The 16,568-nt window shown below is 34.1% G+C and overlaps 1 protein-coding gene across 9 annotated transcripts in view; it reads left to right on the top strand.

Annotated features, from left to right (window-relative positions):
• The window catches only part of Bckdhb (branched chain keto acid dehydrogenase E1 subunit beta), a 184,869-nt gene that overhangs the window by 58,068 nt on the left and 110,233 nt on the right, over positions 1-16,568 (top strand). For 7 of the 9 annotated variants that reach the window (XR_015441570.1, XR_015441571.1, XM_087188130.1 and 4 more), the window contains 2 exons: positions 2,476-2,573; positions 5,573-5,683. Coding sequence is in view for 6 of the 9 variants with exons in the window: in XM_087188130.1 (XP_087044256.1) it covers positions 2,476-2,573; positions 5,573-5,683 (209 nt within the window). In the remaining 3 variants the exon portion in view is untranslated. The remainder of the gene's footprint in view (positions 1-2,475; positions 2,574-5,572; positions 5,684-16,568) is intronic. The other 2 variants (XR_015441572.1, XM_087188129.1) reach the window with 1 other exon arrangement.

The following is a 16,568-nucleotide window of genomic DNA, read 5'->3' as shown; positions in this document are numbered from 1 at the left end:
CTTTAAGAGTTACCTACAAAAGATTGTATCATTTTTCTTTTTTATTTAAACATGTTGATCATTTAAATACTATTCAGTTTTCTCTGGTTATTAATGTTATTGGTTTAGTCTATGGCCACATCACCCTGGATGCACCTGACCTCATCTGATGTTATTGGTGTGGACACACACACACACACACACACACACACACACACATACACACACACACAGAGTAAAATTCCTTGGTACAAAACTGACAGCACTATTAGATTTAATAGTTTTTATGTAGGGGTTAAAACTATATTTTGACGTGGAAATATGGCCCAAACATATTGCTAAATGAAAAAAGAAGTTGAATTTATAAAGGCTCTAAGTAGTGTGTACAGTGTGATTCTATTTATAAAAAGATAAAGGATAGGCTTATATGTATGTATGACTACTTGCATATTGTAAATATCTGGAAGTGTATACCATCAGTCAGAATTCTTAGTTTTTAAGCAAATAAAATCAACCGAGCTCAATATGAGCAGAAAATATTTATTGAAGGATAATAAATAGCTCAAAGATCTCTGGGGTGCCTGAGAGCCAGGCTTAAAGCAATGTTCAAAATAATTTGTCCTGCAAACATGCCCCAGAGGCTGCCAGTGGGCACTGCACTGCAGTTTGAGTCATTGATACCACTGGTCCTGGATGCTGGATTTTCCTGCACTGTTTCTAGTATTCTAGAATGAATTCTGGACCGCTCTGCTTTCATGTCTTGAGCTTCCAATTCTGAGTCTAGGTGCATTTGATTGATAGCTTGTTCTTTTGACCTGTATGCAAGGGAAGTTTAGAAAGCAAGCATGTGAAACTCACTTCACCTCGTAGGGTAGGAGTTTTGCCAAATGTAGGAAGAGAATTTGGAATTTGACTGAAAGAGTGAAAGCAGTGAACTGTAAACACTCAGGAATTTGTTAGAATTAATTATTTCTGGGCAGTGAAGTTGGAAGGACTGGGCAGCAGAAGGGGGCTTTTGGTTCCATTTTACTCTGCAATGCTCTTTGAGTTAAAAAGAAAAGTGTGTATAACAATATAATAAAAAGACTGCCAGGAAAATGAACAAAAGGGAGAGACAATTTTACTCAGCTCTTATGCTATTCTATTTCTCTTAGAAGAACTCAAGAAAGTTTCCCTAACTGGGAAGTTTCATCAACTTCCTACTCAACTCCATTTTAAAATTCTCAGTTCATTCAGTTCTTTATTGAATGTATTTGGTTGCACAGGAAGACATAAAATAGTTTTCTTTGGGATACCACTGGCTTGTTCTTTCTGCCTTGGTGGAGCTGATTCGTTTTATCTTTTTGAGGTCTGTTTTAGGTGGCTTTGGTGTGAGAAACTGAAAGTGTAAATAAGGATTAAAATGAATAACAGATAATGTGAAATAGGAAGAAAAGGTCCAAAGGGGTAGGGGAAGTGGGAGAGGAAGGGGAAAGGAAAGAAGGGAAAGGAAAAATTATGAGAAAAGGAAAAAATGGAAACAGTCTTTGTAAATGGGGAAGGGTGGAGGGAGTGAAGGGAGGACAGGGAATGAGGAAAAAATAACCAATATACATCATGTACAGGTACAAGTACCCAATGATAAATGTAAATGTATTGTATACCTAAAATATATAAATAAAATAATTTAAGAAAAAAAAAGGAAAATGAAGGTATTTCAACGTAACAGTTGATGAAATGTTCATTGATGCCTGGTGCAAAAGTAAAATATACTTAAAAATTTGGTTCTACTATATTTCCACTATTTTAGAGTTTTTTTTGTACCAGGCATCAAACTCAGGACCTTGTGCTTGCGAGGCAGGTGCCACTGAGCTAAATCCCCAGCTCTCCCCACTGTTTTTTAAACCACTGTATAATTGCTACTTGATAGAAAATTGGTCTAAAAACTTAATTCATTTTGGATAAAGTTTTAGCAGCTATATTAACAATGTTTTAACTTTAAACAAAATGGTTTTAGATTTACAAAAAATAGATATTGTAGAGAATTCCCATATATGACACATACAGTTTCTCCTATTATTATTTTTTTTGGGTGGGGGTACCAGGGATCAGACTCAGGTCCTTGCACTTGTGAGCCAGGCAGTGGAACTGATGAGCTAGATCTCCTGGCCCCAGTTTCTCCTATTACTAATGTCTTACATTAGTGTGGTACAATTGGTACAATTGGTACAATTAATAAACCATTACTGAGATGTCGTTATTGACTAAAGTCCATACTTTATTAAAATATCTTTAGTTTCTAACTAATGACTTTTTTCTGTTCAGGATAGCTGATATATTTTATACATATATATTATATTTGTTTACCTGTATAGTAGTATCTTAGAGCCATATAGTGCTATTTCTAATTTAAATAACTTACAGAATTTGGGAAAAGAAAAAAATAAAGATAAGGCTTTGTCACAAGAAGCTTCTTATATATTAACCTTTTGTTTTTCTCCCCGATTCTGTATTTAGTGGAACAGGTTCCCGTAGAACCATACACTATTCCACTGTCACAGGCCGAAGTCATACAGGAAGGGAGTGACATTACTCTAGTTGCCTGGGGCACTCAGGTTAGTAATGGTGATCCCAACTCTTAAAGCCCATGCATGTTGTGCTTGGAAGCCCTCATTTTTAATCCTAGTACATGGAGAATTGAAAATGATATTTTCTTTATATCTTAGATTAAGTGTGTTTGGTACTACTGATGTTGATTTCTTTTTTTCCTCTAATTTTATTGAGGTATAATTAACAAAATTATACATATCTAAGGTGTACAAGTATATTTAAGATATTCAAAGTGATAATTTGATATGTGTATACATTGTAAAATGATTACAGTCAAGTCAATGACACATTCAACCCCACATAGTTACTATTTTGTGTGTATATACATGTGTATGGTGAGGACACTTAAGATGCATTCTCAAGTAGTGAATTCCGAGTACGTAATATGATATTATTAGCTGTAGTCTCTTCTCAGAATTTACTTATAACCAGGCTGGGGATTTAGCCCAGTGGCACCACGCCTGCCTTGCAAGTGCAAGATCTTTTCAATCCCTGGTACCAAAAAAAAAAAAAACCAAAAAAAAACAACCTAAAGTTTGTGGTACTGATTTGAGTGAAAATGATGTGCCTCTTCTGTAATACTAAAGTATATAAGCATATGATAAAATATACTGAGAGTTTAAAAAGATGTATTGATTTAAAACACCTTTGATGCATATTATATCCACATTCCGGTTGCTGCACTTGACTTAGGATCCTTTTCCTCCCATTTCCTGTCATCTTTTGTGAGTATTTTGCTGGCCGTATGGACTTCTCCAGTGCTCCAGCCTCAGAATTCCATACTTTTCTCTTTTACAGAGACCTTCTCCATTGATCCAGCTCAGCCTTTCCTATGTCTTGTTGCTATATTTCTCTACCTCTAAACTTTAAACTCAAGATTCTTTTTCTCTTGCCATAGACTCTGATTCATTCTCATTCTCTCTCTCTCTCTCTGTCTCTGTCTCTCTCTCCCTCTCTCTCTCTCCCTCTCTCTCTCTCAAAAATGGTCACTTTTTCTCTATAAAAGATATACTTTATTTTAGGAATTGAGGGCAGTATAGTGTGTGCCTACTTTGGAAAACTAAAAATGCATTCGATATAAAGATGATCACAAAGATTTTTACAGTGTCCCAAGCTCCTACTTTCTCCGCCCAATTTTTGGCATAGAGAGCAGCAGCCCTTCTGGTTCTCTTCTGCTGTAGGGTCACCGTGCTGCATGGTGAGTCACATCTCACTGAAAGTGCCCTTTCTGGTTGTGGTGAACCATTTTGTCCTCCACCTTTTTATCCACATCCCTGTCACCTTGCTTCTGTTGTGTAGGTCCTAATTCCCATACCTTGCTCTTCTGTCAGACTCAACACTTCCCTACTAATCTTTACTTTCTTCCTTTTGTATTTGAAGAAAAGGTGTCTTTTCCTTTTGTAGCTGTCACTGCAAGTCTGTGTCAGATTACATTCCATTTTCCCTTCTCTAGGACTATGATCTACAAGCTGATGCCTCACCTTCCTGCCTCTTTAGGTATTTTTTTTCTATGTTTCTTTCATTAAAAAGTTGTATGTCTTACCTTCATATGTAAAGAATGCCTTTCCCTTTAAATACCATTATGTCTTCCTCTTTTCTCTTATCACTAAACTTATTAAATTGGTTATTTTGTGATACTGGGAATCAAACTCAGGGCCTTATGTATTTTAGGGAAGCACTGTACCATTGAGCTACATCCCAAACTTCCCTTCCCCTTCCCATTTTCTATTTTATTGTATTTTACTCTATTTTATTAGTGCTGATTAATGTAGTAATTTGTACATGCATATAATATATTCAGATCATGTCCATCCACTCTGTTATCCTCCTTTACACTCCCTATTCCCTTCCTCTTGTGGAATTTTTATCTCCTTTCTAATTTCATGCCATCATTTTTTTCTTTTTTGAGTTTTTACATGTTAGGGAAAACGTGAAACTTGTCTTTCTGAGACTGACTTATTTCACTTACCATGATGATCTCCAATTCCATCTGTTTTCCTGCAGATGATATAATTTTTTTTTATAGCTGGATAATCCTCCATTTTATATAGATACCCATATATTCTTTATTCATTCATCTGTCTTTGGGTGCCTAGGCTGGTTCCATAGCTTGGCTCTTGTAAATTATGCCACAAAAAAAATAGTATGCAAATATCCCTGCAGTATGCTGACTTTAATCCCAAGAAGTGGTATGGTGTATCTGTTTTGTTTTTTGAGGAACCTCTGTACTGATTTGCATAGTGCAAGCCACTTTTTAAAAGTTTTTGAGACAAGTTCTCACTCGGTTGCCCAGGCTGGCCAGCTTGTGATCTTCAGGGTAGCTGGGATTACAGGCATATGCTACCATGCCTGGATCGTATCATTAAACTTGAAGGGCTATATTATACTATCTTTATTTAATTATTTAATTTCTTTGTATTCCTGTACCTTATGACCTTTGTATCCATTAATTTACTAAACCTACTTAAAGTAATCTAGTATTACAATTGTTAAATGTAGATCTTATCCCATAGCACTATTTTATGTGACATTGGCTGCTATCTTTATGAAATGGATGTTTTCTTTAGCTTCTGGGATATTCTGTCTCCTGTTTTTTATTTTTTCCTTATCTCTTTAGCTATTCTTTTTTTGTTTTACTTTTAGTGAACTTCTTTTACTGATGTTTTTCTCCTAAATGTTGTTGAGCTATAAGATTCCTTGATGTTTGCCCTATATTTCTTTCTCTGTATCTTTTCCTTACAAACTACATATGACTGTTTACCTACTGTGAGCTATCTTTGGAATCAGAATCTCCAGCACCTACTTCTTTCCTTTTCTCTAAGAATCTCTACCTTTTAGACATTTATATTTGATTATTTTGGCAGAATATGGATAACATGTCTAAAATTTATGAATTGTTCATTCAGATCTATTCCAATACTCTATAAATAATGATGTCAGCATTTAACTAGGTTTTTAGGCCTGAATCTTTCTGGTCAGTCTCTGAATATTTTTCTCTTCTTAGGTTCATGTCATCAGGGAAGTAGCTTTGATGGCAAGAGAAAAGCTTGGAGTGTCTTGTGAAATCATCGATCTAAGGACTATAATACCTTGGGATGTGGATACAGTTTGCAAGGTATAAATAGAATATTGATGGAATGTCATTTCCTCAAGACCTTGGGGCAAATTGTTGGATACTTGCAAAGAATTGGTTTTAAACTGTGAGCTGCATGAGCATTTCCAATTGACTTAAAGCTTTGAAATCTACCATGTGAAAGGAATGGGCATTGTATAATTAGCTTAATATTTAAGGAGTCAAATCACTTTAGAGTTTCTTTTTCCTCCTATATTTTTCTGTGTTTCAAACATTGCAAACTGTGCCTTTCATGCCTCCAGCTATGTTGAGCTCTGTGAGTAATGAGGTAGTGCAAATAAGGGAGCATATCAGGGATATTAAAGGCACCTGTGTTTTTAGCTTCTTATTGGTTATGGTTTAGTAAGCTAGATTTAATTTAGTTAGTTGAATGGTTTGGTTGAATTTTCTTTCATCTTCTCTCCACAAATGAGGACAGAATATTCTTTAAAGTATTCTTTTTCTGTAATAAATATTCTTTTTACAGCCTCACTCTTGTAGATCACACAATATTATGTTGCAGGATTCTGGGTGCTCTGATTGATAGTTTCTAAGTTGCCTCTTGATCTTTGGCCTGATTAGATTAATCTCATTCTTACTATTAATAGGATTCTCATAGTCCTCTCTAAAGAATATAGTTTAGTTCTTGTAGCCTTATCTATAACTTATATCTTTCATATTAATGGGTAGATAATTTAAAGAGCATCTACTCTCATATTGGTACATAATAAAGATTAAACTCCTTTTTATGATGGTCTTATCTACTAAAGTTCAGGTAATGATTGCATTACTGTATTTTTTAAATGGATTTACTGTTGTAGCAAATCAGTCCTAGAGTATTTATATTTTTTATTTTTTAGAGCATTGGCATTATAGCTTTTACAGGCTATTTATTAGGTTATGTGAAAATAATCTGTAGATACTGTTATGAAAGTATAACAGAGAGTGTTTTTATGTGAAGATTGTTTTATAATTTAGTAGAAGATTGAGGACTTCTTATAGTGAATGTTTTGTAGATTTACTTGACATCATCAAAACACTTGATATGGTTACAGATGTTTTCAACAATATTCTAAACCTTTATTTTTGTAGTTACTATAATTAAGAGGAGTAATCCATATTGAATTATTTATAACTGCAAAAAAAATTTAATGCCTTTTGTAGGAATTTTAAAAACAAACCAGACACAGAGTTGTTGTTTTTTTTTTTTTAAACCAGATAACCCGGTGTTGCAAATTAGGGTTCATCTCAGCTGACTTGCAGCTTGGATTTCCCACTTGAGTTTATATTTTTAGTTTGGATGATGCTTTTGCATGGGGATATCATATTTTTTCATAGCGTGGTGGGTGTTCTGATATGTAGTCAGGGCAAGAACTTTTAGAACTTTATTTTACATATTTATTTATCTCTACATTCAAAAAGCATTTCTAGCAGCTTGCAATAAAACACAAATATAACAGCATCTAAGGTTGTTAACTATGAAAGCAAAGGGAGGAGGGATAGGGGAAGAAAGGAGAAAATTATTTATATTCACTTCTATATCAGTTTGCTTTTGCCCTCCTTTATCAGCTTTGCTGGTTACATCTTTGTATGGTCCTAGAATATAGATCCAGTATCCTCAGAGCTCTGTGCTATGAGGGAAGACGAAAGAGGAGTGTAGAGCCCTCGGCTGAATGGGAAAGTGATGTATCAGAGCCCGACTTGTAATCATCCTGACTTGTTTAGTTTTATGTTAGGATGCTTTCATCATGTTATTTTTCTAGTTTGATGACCTTTCTGCTGTGACAGTGAAAGCCAGCCAGCTTGTCATTTCCTGATTACTTTGGACCTCTTTGTGACTTTCCTTACTGCTCATTGGGGCCCTTCTTCTGTTATATTTCATGTATCAAAGGAGAAAAGATTTAGTTTTTAGCTTTTCCCCTAGAATTTAGAGATGATGTGCGAGAAAAGGGCCCTATAGCCAAGCATTCATATTAAAAATGAAGGTTTCGGGACTGGGGATTTAGCTCAGTGGTTCTGGTGCCTCCCTTGCAAGTGCAAGGTCCTGAGTTCAATCCCAGGTACCAAAAAAAAAAAAAATTAAATTAATTAGTTAATTAAATTTTAGCTTCTCTTCTTTATCTTTATGAATTTTATAATAGTCAGACTTTATGTTTATAATCTCTTTCTGTTAGCTGTGTTTTATTCGTTGCTTTTGTCTTAGGACAAAATTGGATTTCTTAGTTTTATTTATTATGTGTCAACTCAACACCAGTATGCATCTTTTCATACCTTTTGCTTATTCTTGGTGCATTGTAGGAGGACCGAGAAAGCACCAGAGGTTTTGAATGTTGCCCTGGGAAGTTACAAAATTGGAAATGTACCAAATAAACTTTGTAGAACCAACAAAAAGTATACCTGATGATAAGAACTCAATTTTCTGATGTTCTAGGATTACTGTTGAACTGTAGCATTTTTCTTAGTCTATAGTCAAAGATGCATGTTACAATCCCTACCATTACTGAAATACAGTGAAAAGTGTATATCTGGAAATTTAATAAGAAAACTATAAATTCGTAAAAATAATTGATTCAGAAGAAAGAAAGCATGTTCAAAAACAGGTGAGTAAATAGAAAACAAGTAGCAAGATGATAGATACAAACTCAAAAATGAAAGTAATTAAATACAAATGGATTAAGTAGTCAACTGTTTTACAAATAAATCCTTGATAAATTGGGCAAATTTCAAGAAAAATGCAAATTATTTAAAATTAGTAAAACAGGAATTAGAAAATCTGAATTTTTATTTTCTGTTTAAGATGGCATAGTTTATCCACGGGGTGTTCCTTATTTACGAAATTAAATCCATTTTCAGTAACCCATATACAAAGAAAACCCCAAGCTGATATGGCTTTACTGGTGAATTTTTAAAGCACCATCCTATGTAAATTTTTACAGAGAGTGGACTCATCAGGAAAACATAAATTCTTTTTCATAAGAGCAGCATAACGTTTGTATCAGATCTGTTTAGGACAACATAATAAAGGAAAATTGTAGACAGTATTTTGTTACAAACATAGATGGCATAGATAATGTTTGCAAACATTCACAAAGCAATTGATGCAATCCCCCAAATTAAGAGAAAATTTAAAAATCCATTGATTATTTTGATAATGAGTAAAGCACTTGCTAAAATTTAGAATTCATTAATCGTGAGAATTTCTTAGCAAGTCAGAAATTAAAGTGAGTTTTCTTATTCTGATTAAGAGTAGCCACAGAACATCTGCAGCAAAAATTTTGTTTTCTAGTGAAAACATGGCAGTTTATTCTTTCACGTGAAGAATATCTAAAGGAAAATTAAGTCACATATGTCAGAACATTGTACAGAAAATTACAAAATATTATTCAGGAAAATTAAGACTCAAATAAATGGAAGTATATAGAGGTTGAGTATCCAGAATACCTGGAACCAGAAGAGTTTCAGATTTCAGACTTTTTGGATTTAAGAATATTTGCACAGGCTTACCAGTTAGCCTCATCTTGGTGTTCAAAAACTTTCAGATTTCAGAACATTTCAAATACCAGATTTTCAGACTAGGGATGTTCCACCTTATACTGTGATAATTCAAGGCTAGGAGTAGTCAAGACAACCTTGAAGAAAAGCAAAGTTGGAGCATCTAATTGCCAGATGTCAAGGCGTCCAATAGGGCTGTGGTAATGACAGCACTGCATTGGTATGAAGTCGAAAAATGGACCAAAGCGATAGAAGAGAGTCTAGAAACAGACCTGCTGGATTTGGGACAAAGGTGGTACTGCAATTCAGACAGGAAAAAGTTGTTTTTCAGTAAACAATATTGATTCACTTAGGTACAAGGAAAAATAATTATCTTATACTTTATCATACAACTTTCAATTCTGAATATGTATTTAATTTTGAAAGAAAAAATAAAGCTCTTGGAAGAAAGCATAGGTGAATGTTTTTATGATTTTGCACACTATCAAAACATTAAAAAAAGGATGATTGCTTTTTGTTTCATTAAAATAAAGAAAATTCAAATAAGCACCAGTAAAAGAGCAGATGACCCATGGATTTGGAAAAACTAAGGGAAATTTATGTCCAGAACTATAAAGTACTCTTAAAATCAGATAGAAAATACAAACATCCTACTAGAAAGATGGGCAAAACTCCTGACAGTTGCTTAATTTCTTTAGTTATCAGGAAATGTAATACCTCTAGAGACACAACATTCTGATTAAAATTAAAAATACTCCAAATACTAAGTGTTGGCAAGAGTGTGAAGCAACTCACTTCTCCTGTGCTAAGGTACTATCAATTTGGAGAGTTGCCAATATCCACTTGAACTCTGTAATCTGGCTATATAGTCTATGCACACATTCCAAAATCCAAAACAATTTTGAAGTCTGAGATACTTCTTGTTCCAAATGTATTGGATAAAGAATGTTCAGTCTGTATATTGTGTCATTTATCAACTTGGGGAGAGCGGAGAGCCTTTATCATGCTTTATCAAGGGCAAGTTTCTTTCGTCATGCAGTTCTGTCCACAACCCTTTTCTCTTTATAGCCCACTCTTCTGGTGCACTGATAGAAAACAGGTGCTCAGAAGTAGAGCTATTCTTTCCCAGATCTTCCAAGGAGTGAGAACAGTGGTGAGGCCCTGAGCATTACTGGACTTCCCTGCTGAGATGCTGACCACATTCCATTTGAATTGGAAAGTGAGCTCAATCTTAACAAAGCAGTGGTGTGAGCCCTTCAGGTGCTGAAAGCTTGAAAGGAAGACTTTTCTTAAATGGGTAGAGATTCAAGGAAGCTGCTTATGAAAAAACAACTTGAGAATGACATGCTTTGAAAGAAACTCAGTATTTGAAGAACCATATTGTCATTTAATTTAGAATCAACCACTGAGGAATAGAATAGAAAAAGACAGTATACAAAGGGCAAGTGACCTCCACATTTATCAAGAAGGTAAAATTAACACTTATAATTTGGACATATTTACATGTTCACTGATAATTAGATTATACTAATTCTTGAAATAAAGGCTTTCCCTTACAACTTGATTTTTTTCTTTTTCTCATGTTCTGCCCCCCTCCACCCCCACCACCATTTAATCCCAAAGCAGATCCTACTAGCTTTAAGAATGCAGTATGCACAAAATCTTACCACCGCTTTTCCTGTTGTTATTATCCTTGATCTTGATCCAAACCACTAGCATTTCTCACTTGGGTTTTGGTCGTAGCCCCTAACTATTGTCTCTTGCTTCGATGAGCAGAGTCTAATGTGAGTCACATCATATCCCTCAGTCTCAGGAAGGCCTCAATGGTTTCTCACTAAACTTGATAGAAAAGCCAAATCCCTTACCACAACCCACAAAGATTTACCTGATCTCACCATATTCTGCAACCCACTTCCCCTCCATCCTTCAGGAACTATTTCCCAGGTACCTCATGGTTCGCTTGGTAAGTCATTTGGATAAGAATTTTTCATTAAGGACTTCCCAGACCAGATTATAAGATATTGAATCTTCTTCTTCTTATCCAAATTCTCTTCAGCCTTTTCTTTCTTTTTCTTCATAGTGATTAGCAAGACATAACATAACATGTTGAGTAAATTGACTTGCATAGTTCAAGTTACAGCATTTATTTATCTTCTTACAATTTACTTTGACCTGTTTTTTTTTTAACATTACCCATTTTTCATAATGGTATATAGACATTTTCCATCTGAATTTTCATTGCAATAGGACTAGTTTGTCTTTAGTGAAAGGCAAAGTGAAAAGTGAAATTGACTCTGCAGTAAATGGCAGCTATCTGCAATTTTTAAGAAATGAGTTGTCTGGATAGTTACATTTTCTACATAGATGAGAATTACTGTTTTGTGCAGCAGCTTTTAAGAATTTTTAACCTTTTGAATGTTGGTATTTCTAAAACTTTCTCACTTGTATTTCTCAAGGAAAATATAATGGATACAATTCATTTTAAACAATAATTCAGTCCAAGTGAATATGGATTGTTACACATTGTTTAGACACATATTGAGGTATATGGCTGCTTACTTCTTTAATAGATTCCTATGCCTAATTTTTGTGGTTTTAATCTTTTTTAAATTTAAATTTTATTTTATCTCATTTTTTGCTCTCACACATTATTATCTAGCTGTACTTGGGATCTAGGTGACCAAACTTTATAACTGTCATCTACATTGGCCTGACAAGTTCTGCAATATTTTCTCATGAATCAGGAACACATGTTTTACTGTTCAAACCTCATTATGTCAATTTGTGCTTTTCAGAACCCTTTCTCCTCCTGTTTCCTTGTTTGGAAAGTGGGTAAATCACTGTCATGGAATTTAGCTGAAAGAAATCATCATGGGTCAGTTCCCTTGGTGAGCCTGACCTGATGACTTTCATCTACTGTACCCACTGAGTACTGCTTTCAGTCAGGAGTTTTTTTCTTTCAACACAATGTGCACAAGATAGTATTTGACAGCTTCCTCTCCTGAACTCCCAAAGGCAATGTCTTAATTTTGATGTTCTTGTGAAGTGGGTTTTTTAAAGCAAAATTAGGAAATAATATAGACAAGATCTTTCTCTCTATTCTTTCCTGCTCTTTCTCATACTCTTTTCTTTCTCTTTTGAACTAAAACTGTGCAGCAGAAGATGAAGATATGCCTAGAGATGGAAATCTACATTTGGCTACACATGGGAGCATGTCTGGTATCAAGAGTGGGGGTTAGACTGTCCTAGGAGCAGGGCAAAGCCTCAGAGGTACTAGTGTGGAGGTCATCCTAATTCAGCTGTGGTATGAGAGTGGCCATCCTTGGGAGGGAGCTCTCAGTGTCCTTAGATTTAACATTCTTTCCTCCTGTTCTTTCACCCCCCAGCTATTTCCATTCTTGCCACAAAAGACTTCACTGGAGGCAGATATTAAGATATTAAGACAGACAAGGTAGGGTGAGGATGGGGAGGTTCTGGAAACAGAGAGGTCTCCCCAAAAAGGGCAATGGTCTTGTGGAAGAACTGGGAAGTAGTTAAACCTTGGTAATTCGATATGGGTATCTTTCATATATAGGAAGGGGCAAGATTGCTTAGTCTTTGCATTTGTGCCTGGGGGTTAATCAGAGTATTTGTTAATAGTAGTGAGAAACATGTTTAGAAGAACAATGAAGACATATCAATTACATTCAGAGTTTAACTCTGATTTTGTAACTTTTAAGTTTTTTTTTCATTTTCATAGGATCGATTTAGACTACCATGGATTTCATTTTTAAAATTAAGATTGCTAACATTAGCAAAGTAATATTTGGGATCTGTACTTTGTACTGTATTTTTTTAAAATTGGTTTCAAGGGAAGTTGAAACATTGGCCTTTAGAGAAACCCAAATGTTTAAGCTACTACCAGTAATATGCATTTTTAAAAATGGGGTTTTTGGGGGACTTAATTGAATAATGCAGTGATTCAGTACTAGCTGTTTTGCTTGAGGCTGTGTGTATATGTGTGAGAGTGAGAGAGAGAGAGAGAGAGAGAGAGAGAGAGAGAGAGAGAGAGAGAGAAGAGGGAAGAGGGGATGGGGAGTGGGGAGTGGGGAGAGGAGAGAGAGGGAGAAAGAGAGGCAATGCCAGAGTTGGGAGTTGAGGTGGAAGGGGAATTAGTAACCAAAAAATAACCACTAGAGGCCTCTCTTACACCAGGTTTCATAGATAATAACATCACCAGGTTTTCATAGTAGGGCCTCTGTCATTGTAAATTAACTTAGTTTGCGTTTGTTTTTTTTTCTTAAGAAATAATATGCCAGTATTTTTATTCCAGGGCATGTATTATTATGTGTTCAAAAATTTTTATTTAATTTATATATCAGTACAGCTGATAATCCATTGGTCTGAAAACAAAATTTAGACTTTCTTATCTAAATAAACCTTGAGTAAAAACATGTAATCAAAAGATATTACCAGAGGAAGTTATATGTCTCTTTGAAAGTGCAAGCATATTTGGGTTTAAATTACTATTGATTTAACATGTTATATTTAACTTTTGAAAGTAGTTTATATTATGATGGTCAACTTTAAAGTCATTCTAAGTTACATGTTAAAAATTATGTGTATTTCCTTCATGGTTAAAATAAGCTTCTAATATCAAAAGCCTATTTAAGAAACGATTGAGACATCTTTTAAACTTACTATGTGGGGTAAAATTGTTTTTCTTTAGGAATAAGGAAAATATTTAGTTTGGAATTGTTTTTGATGTAGTTTGACCTTGCAAAGAAAGCAGGTAGAATAATGTCCTCCTGTCTTTTTAGCTTAGTTTGCTCTTCTTTTCCAGAGTGAGAATGCTCATAATATGCAACTTGATCCTTTGCCAAGTTATCCTACCTATAAGGTTTTCTTTGTAGTCATTACAGCCAGTTAATTGTTGTACTAACTGGAACAAGTTTTAGGTTCTTGGATACTGTATGTGTTGGGATTTGACTGCTACATTTATTGCCCTGCCTGGTAGCTTGTGGCTAATTCCTCAAGTTCCATGAGGGCAAGGAGTTTTGTGTACAGTATTTTGTTCATTGCCAGATCTCTGATAGTTGTAAAGAATATATAGAACATAGCAGATGCTTATATATATATATATATATATATATATATATATTTGTTGAATGATCTTGCTTACTTTTAAAAATAACTAGTGGTATTTGGTTTTTCAATGAAAGAAATTAAAGGAGGAATTAGTAATTTCTGTAGGAAAAAGAGCACTGAGAAAAATATCATTTCTGACACCTGGTCTATTTTTGGTGTAACTTATGTTATAAAGAAAATTAAAATAATAACTATAGGTTCTGACCTAATTTTGTGTAATATATTTTATATAATAAGACTTACCATTCCTGGTAGATGGTAAATTAAAAAGATTATCTTATATATATATTTCCTTACGCACATCTTATGCATATCCCCTTTTGTGTTCTTAACAGTTCTTCTAACCAAATATCAGAGTCATTACTTTATAGCCCAGAAAACTCAGTTTTGGAAAGGTAGAATTATAGCTAGTGAAGGCAGAGCTAGCTTTAATCCAGATTTTAGGACTTTAGAGCCTTTCATATTTTATTGCAGCAGGAAACTTTTCAAGCAGAGATTGAGCAGAATTTATAAATATTTTCTGGATGTGATGAAACAACTGATTTGTGATATGATTTGCATGTAGTTTGAAAGCGTAAAAGATATTGGCAATAGGAATATATTCATGGGGAGGGGTAATATTTTTATTTCATATGTATTTTGTGCCAGAGTTTTTGGCAGAGCCATGTGTGTTCTAATTTAATCCTTTCAGTTATGGTATATGCTAAGGATTATTCCTGTTTTAAAGAGAAGAAAATTAAATCTCGGAAACATTAGAAACTTCCTTAAGCCACTCAATCAGTAGCAGTACTGAAGTTCAATCTCTAGTCATAAATTCTTATACCCTGATATTATCATAGTTCAGCAGTGCCTCATGTGAGAGTATTTACTTGACAATTAAATTATTTCATGTTTTAAAAATTATCACTTGGGGGTTTTACTGATGAAATGCTTCTAAAATTTCAGCTTGTAATGTATTTTACAACATGTTCAGGAGTTTTCTTTCACATTCACTATTTGTATCATATTTTAAATATATAGAGTATTTAGATATACTCTCTATGTAAATACTCTGTATACATTGTAAATTATACTACTAACACTTCCTTTCATTTGGCATTACTTTTTTTCCTTTTACCTGGACCTGGATAAAACAAGACTGAATTATAGAATCATATTTTTCTATTCCTAATCCTATTTGATGTGGTTTTTTTTTTTTTTTTTTTTTTGGTACTGGGGATCGAACTCAGGTCCTTGTGCCTGCGCAGCAGGCGATGAAACCACTGAGCTAAATCCCCAGCTTTGATGTGTTTTTGAAGTATTTCTTAATTTACTGAAATTATTTGAGTTTGACTCCAGATTTTTATTTTGTTTAAATTGGTTGCTTTTGATGTTCCAAATAGCAGTAAAAAGAAATCTATTACCTCATTTTATAGTGAAAAAATATCACATGCATTGTGTTCCTAGTTTAACATTTTAGGTAATGTAAGAAATTGAAATTTGTTGCTTTTTGTTCTTTTGTTTGACTTACTCCGCCTCAGTAGACTTGTACTTGTACTCACAAAATTGTAATGCTTATGCCATAATCAATAACATTTTTCATATCTTTTCTTGTTATAATAATATATTGGTTTTGCAGTGTCAAACTGTGATAATTTAACTTAAATATTTCTCAAAACTGGTCTACGAAGATTTTTCAAAAAGGAAAATTACTTCTTTATAGTGTTATTTGGGGTACTCAAAAGTTATGGGTAATCAGTCATTCCAAATATGTACATTCCCTTATATACATTTTTATTACCTTTCATTCCTAGAACTTAGTTGACTCTTTGTTTACTTTCTTTATATCTCTGTCATACAATTCTTTATTTGACTGAAATATATCTTAGTATATTTTATTTATTTTATTTTATTGTTTCTTTTTGAGACAAGTTCTTGCTGTGCAGTCCAGGCCAGCCTTGAGTTCACTGTATTAGCCCAGGCTGGCCTTTATATCACGATCTTCCTATCTCAGCCCCCTTGAACGTATTGTTTATTTTTCAATATTTTTATATATTTTGATGATACTGAGACAGGATCATTATTCCTTTTTTTTCTGAGGACTTTGTCATCTTTTTTTCTTATTTGAATGTGAGAACAGATGAAAAGTTATACTTTAACATGGCAGTGAAATATTCAGTGTAGTGGACTTATACAAAGCTGTATTTTCCCTCCCTGCCTCTGCTCCCTACACAAATCACTTTTAACTATTTCTGTATTTTGTTCTTCTGACAGCTACCCCCATATCTCT

Source organism: Heterocephalus glaber, unplaced genomic scaffold (assembly GCF_053883595.1).
Source record: "Heterocephalus glaber isolate CG9 unplaced genomic scaffold, H.glaber_assembly_v1.0 deba00001523, whole genome shotgun sequence".
NCBI classification, from domain to species: Eukaryota; Metazoa; Chordata; class Mammalia; order Rodentia; family Bathyergidae; genus Heterocephalus; species Heterocephalus glaber.
The sequence above is the reverse complement of the archived record's forward strand: the minus strand, read 5'-3'. Positions and strand labels throughout refer to the sequence as shown.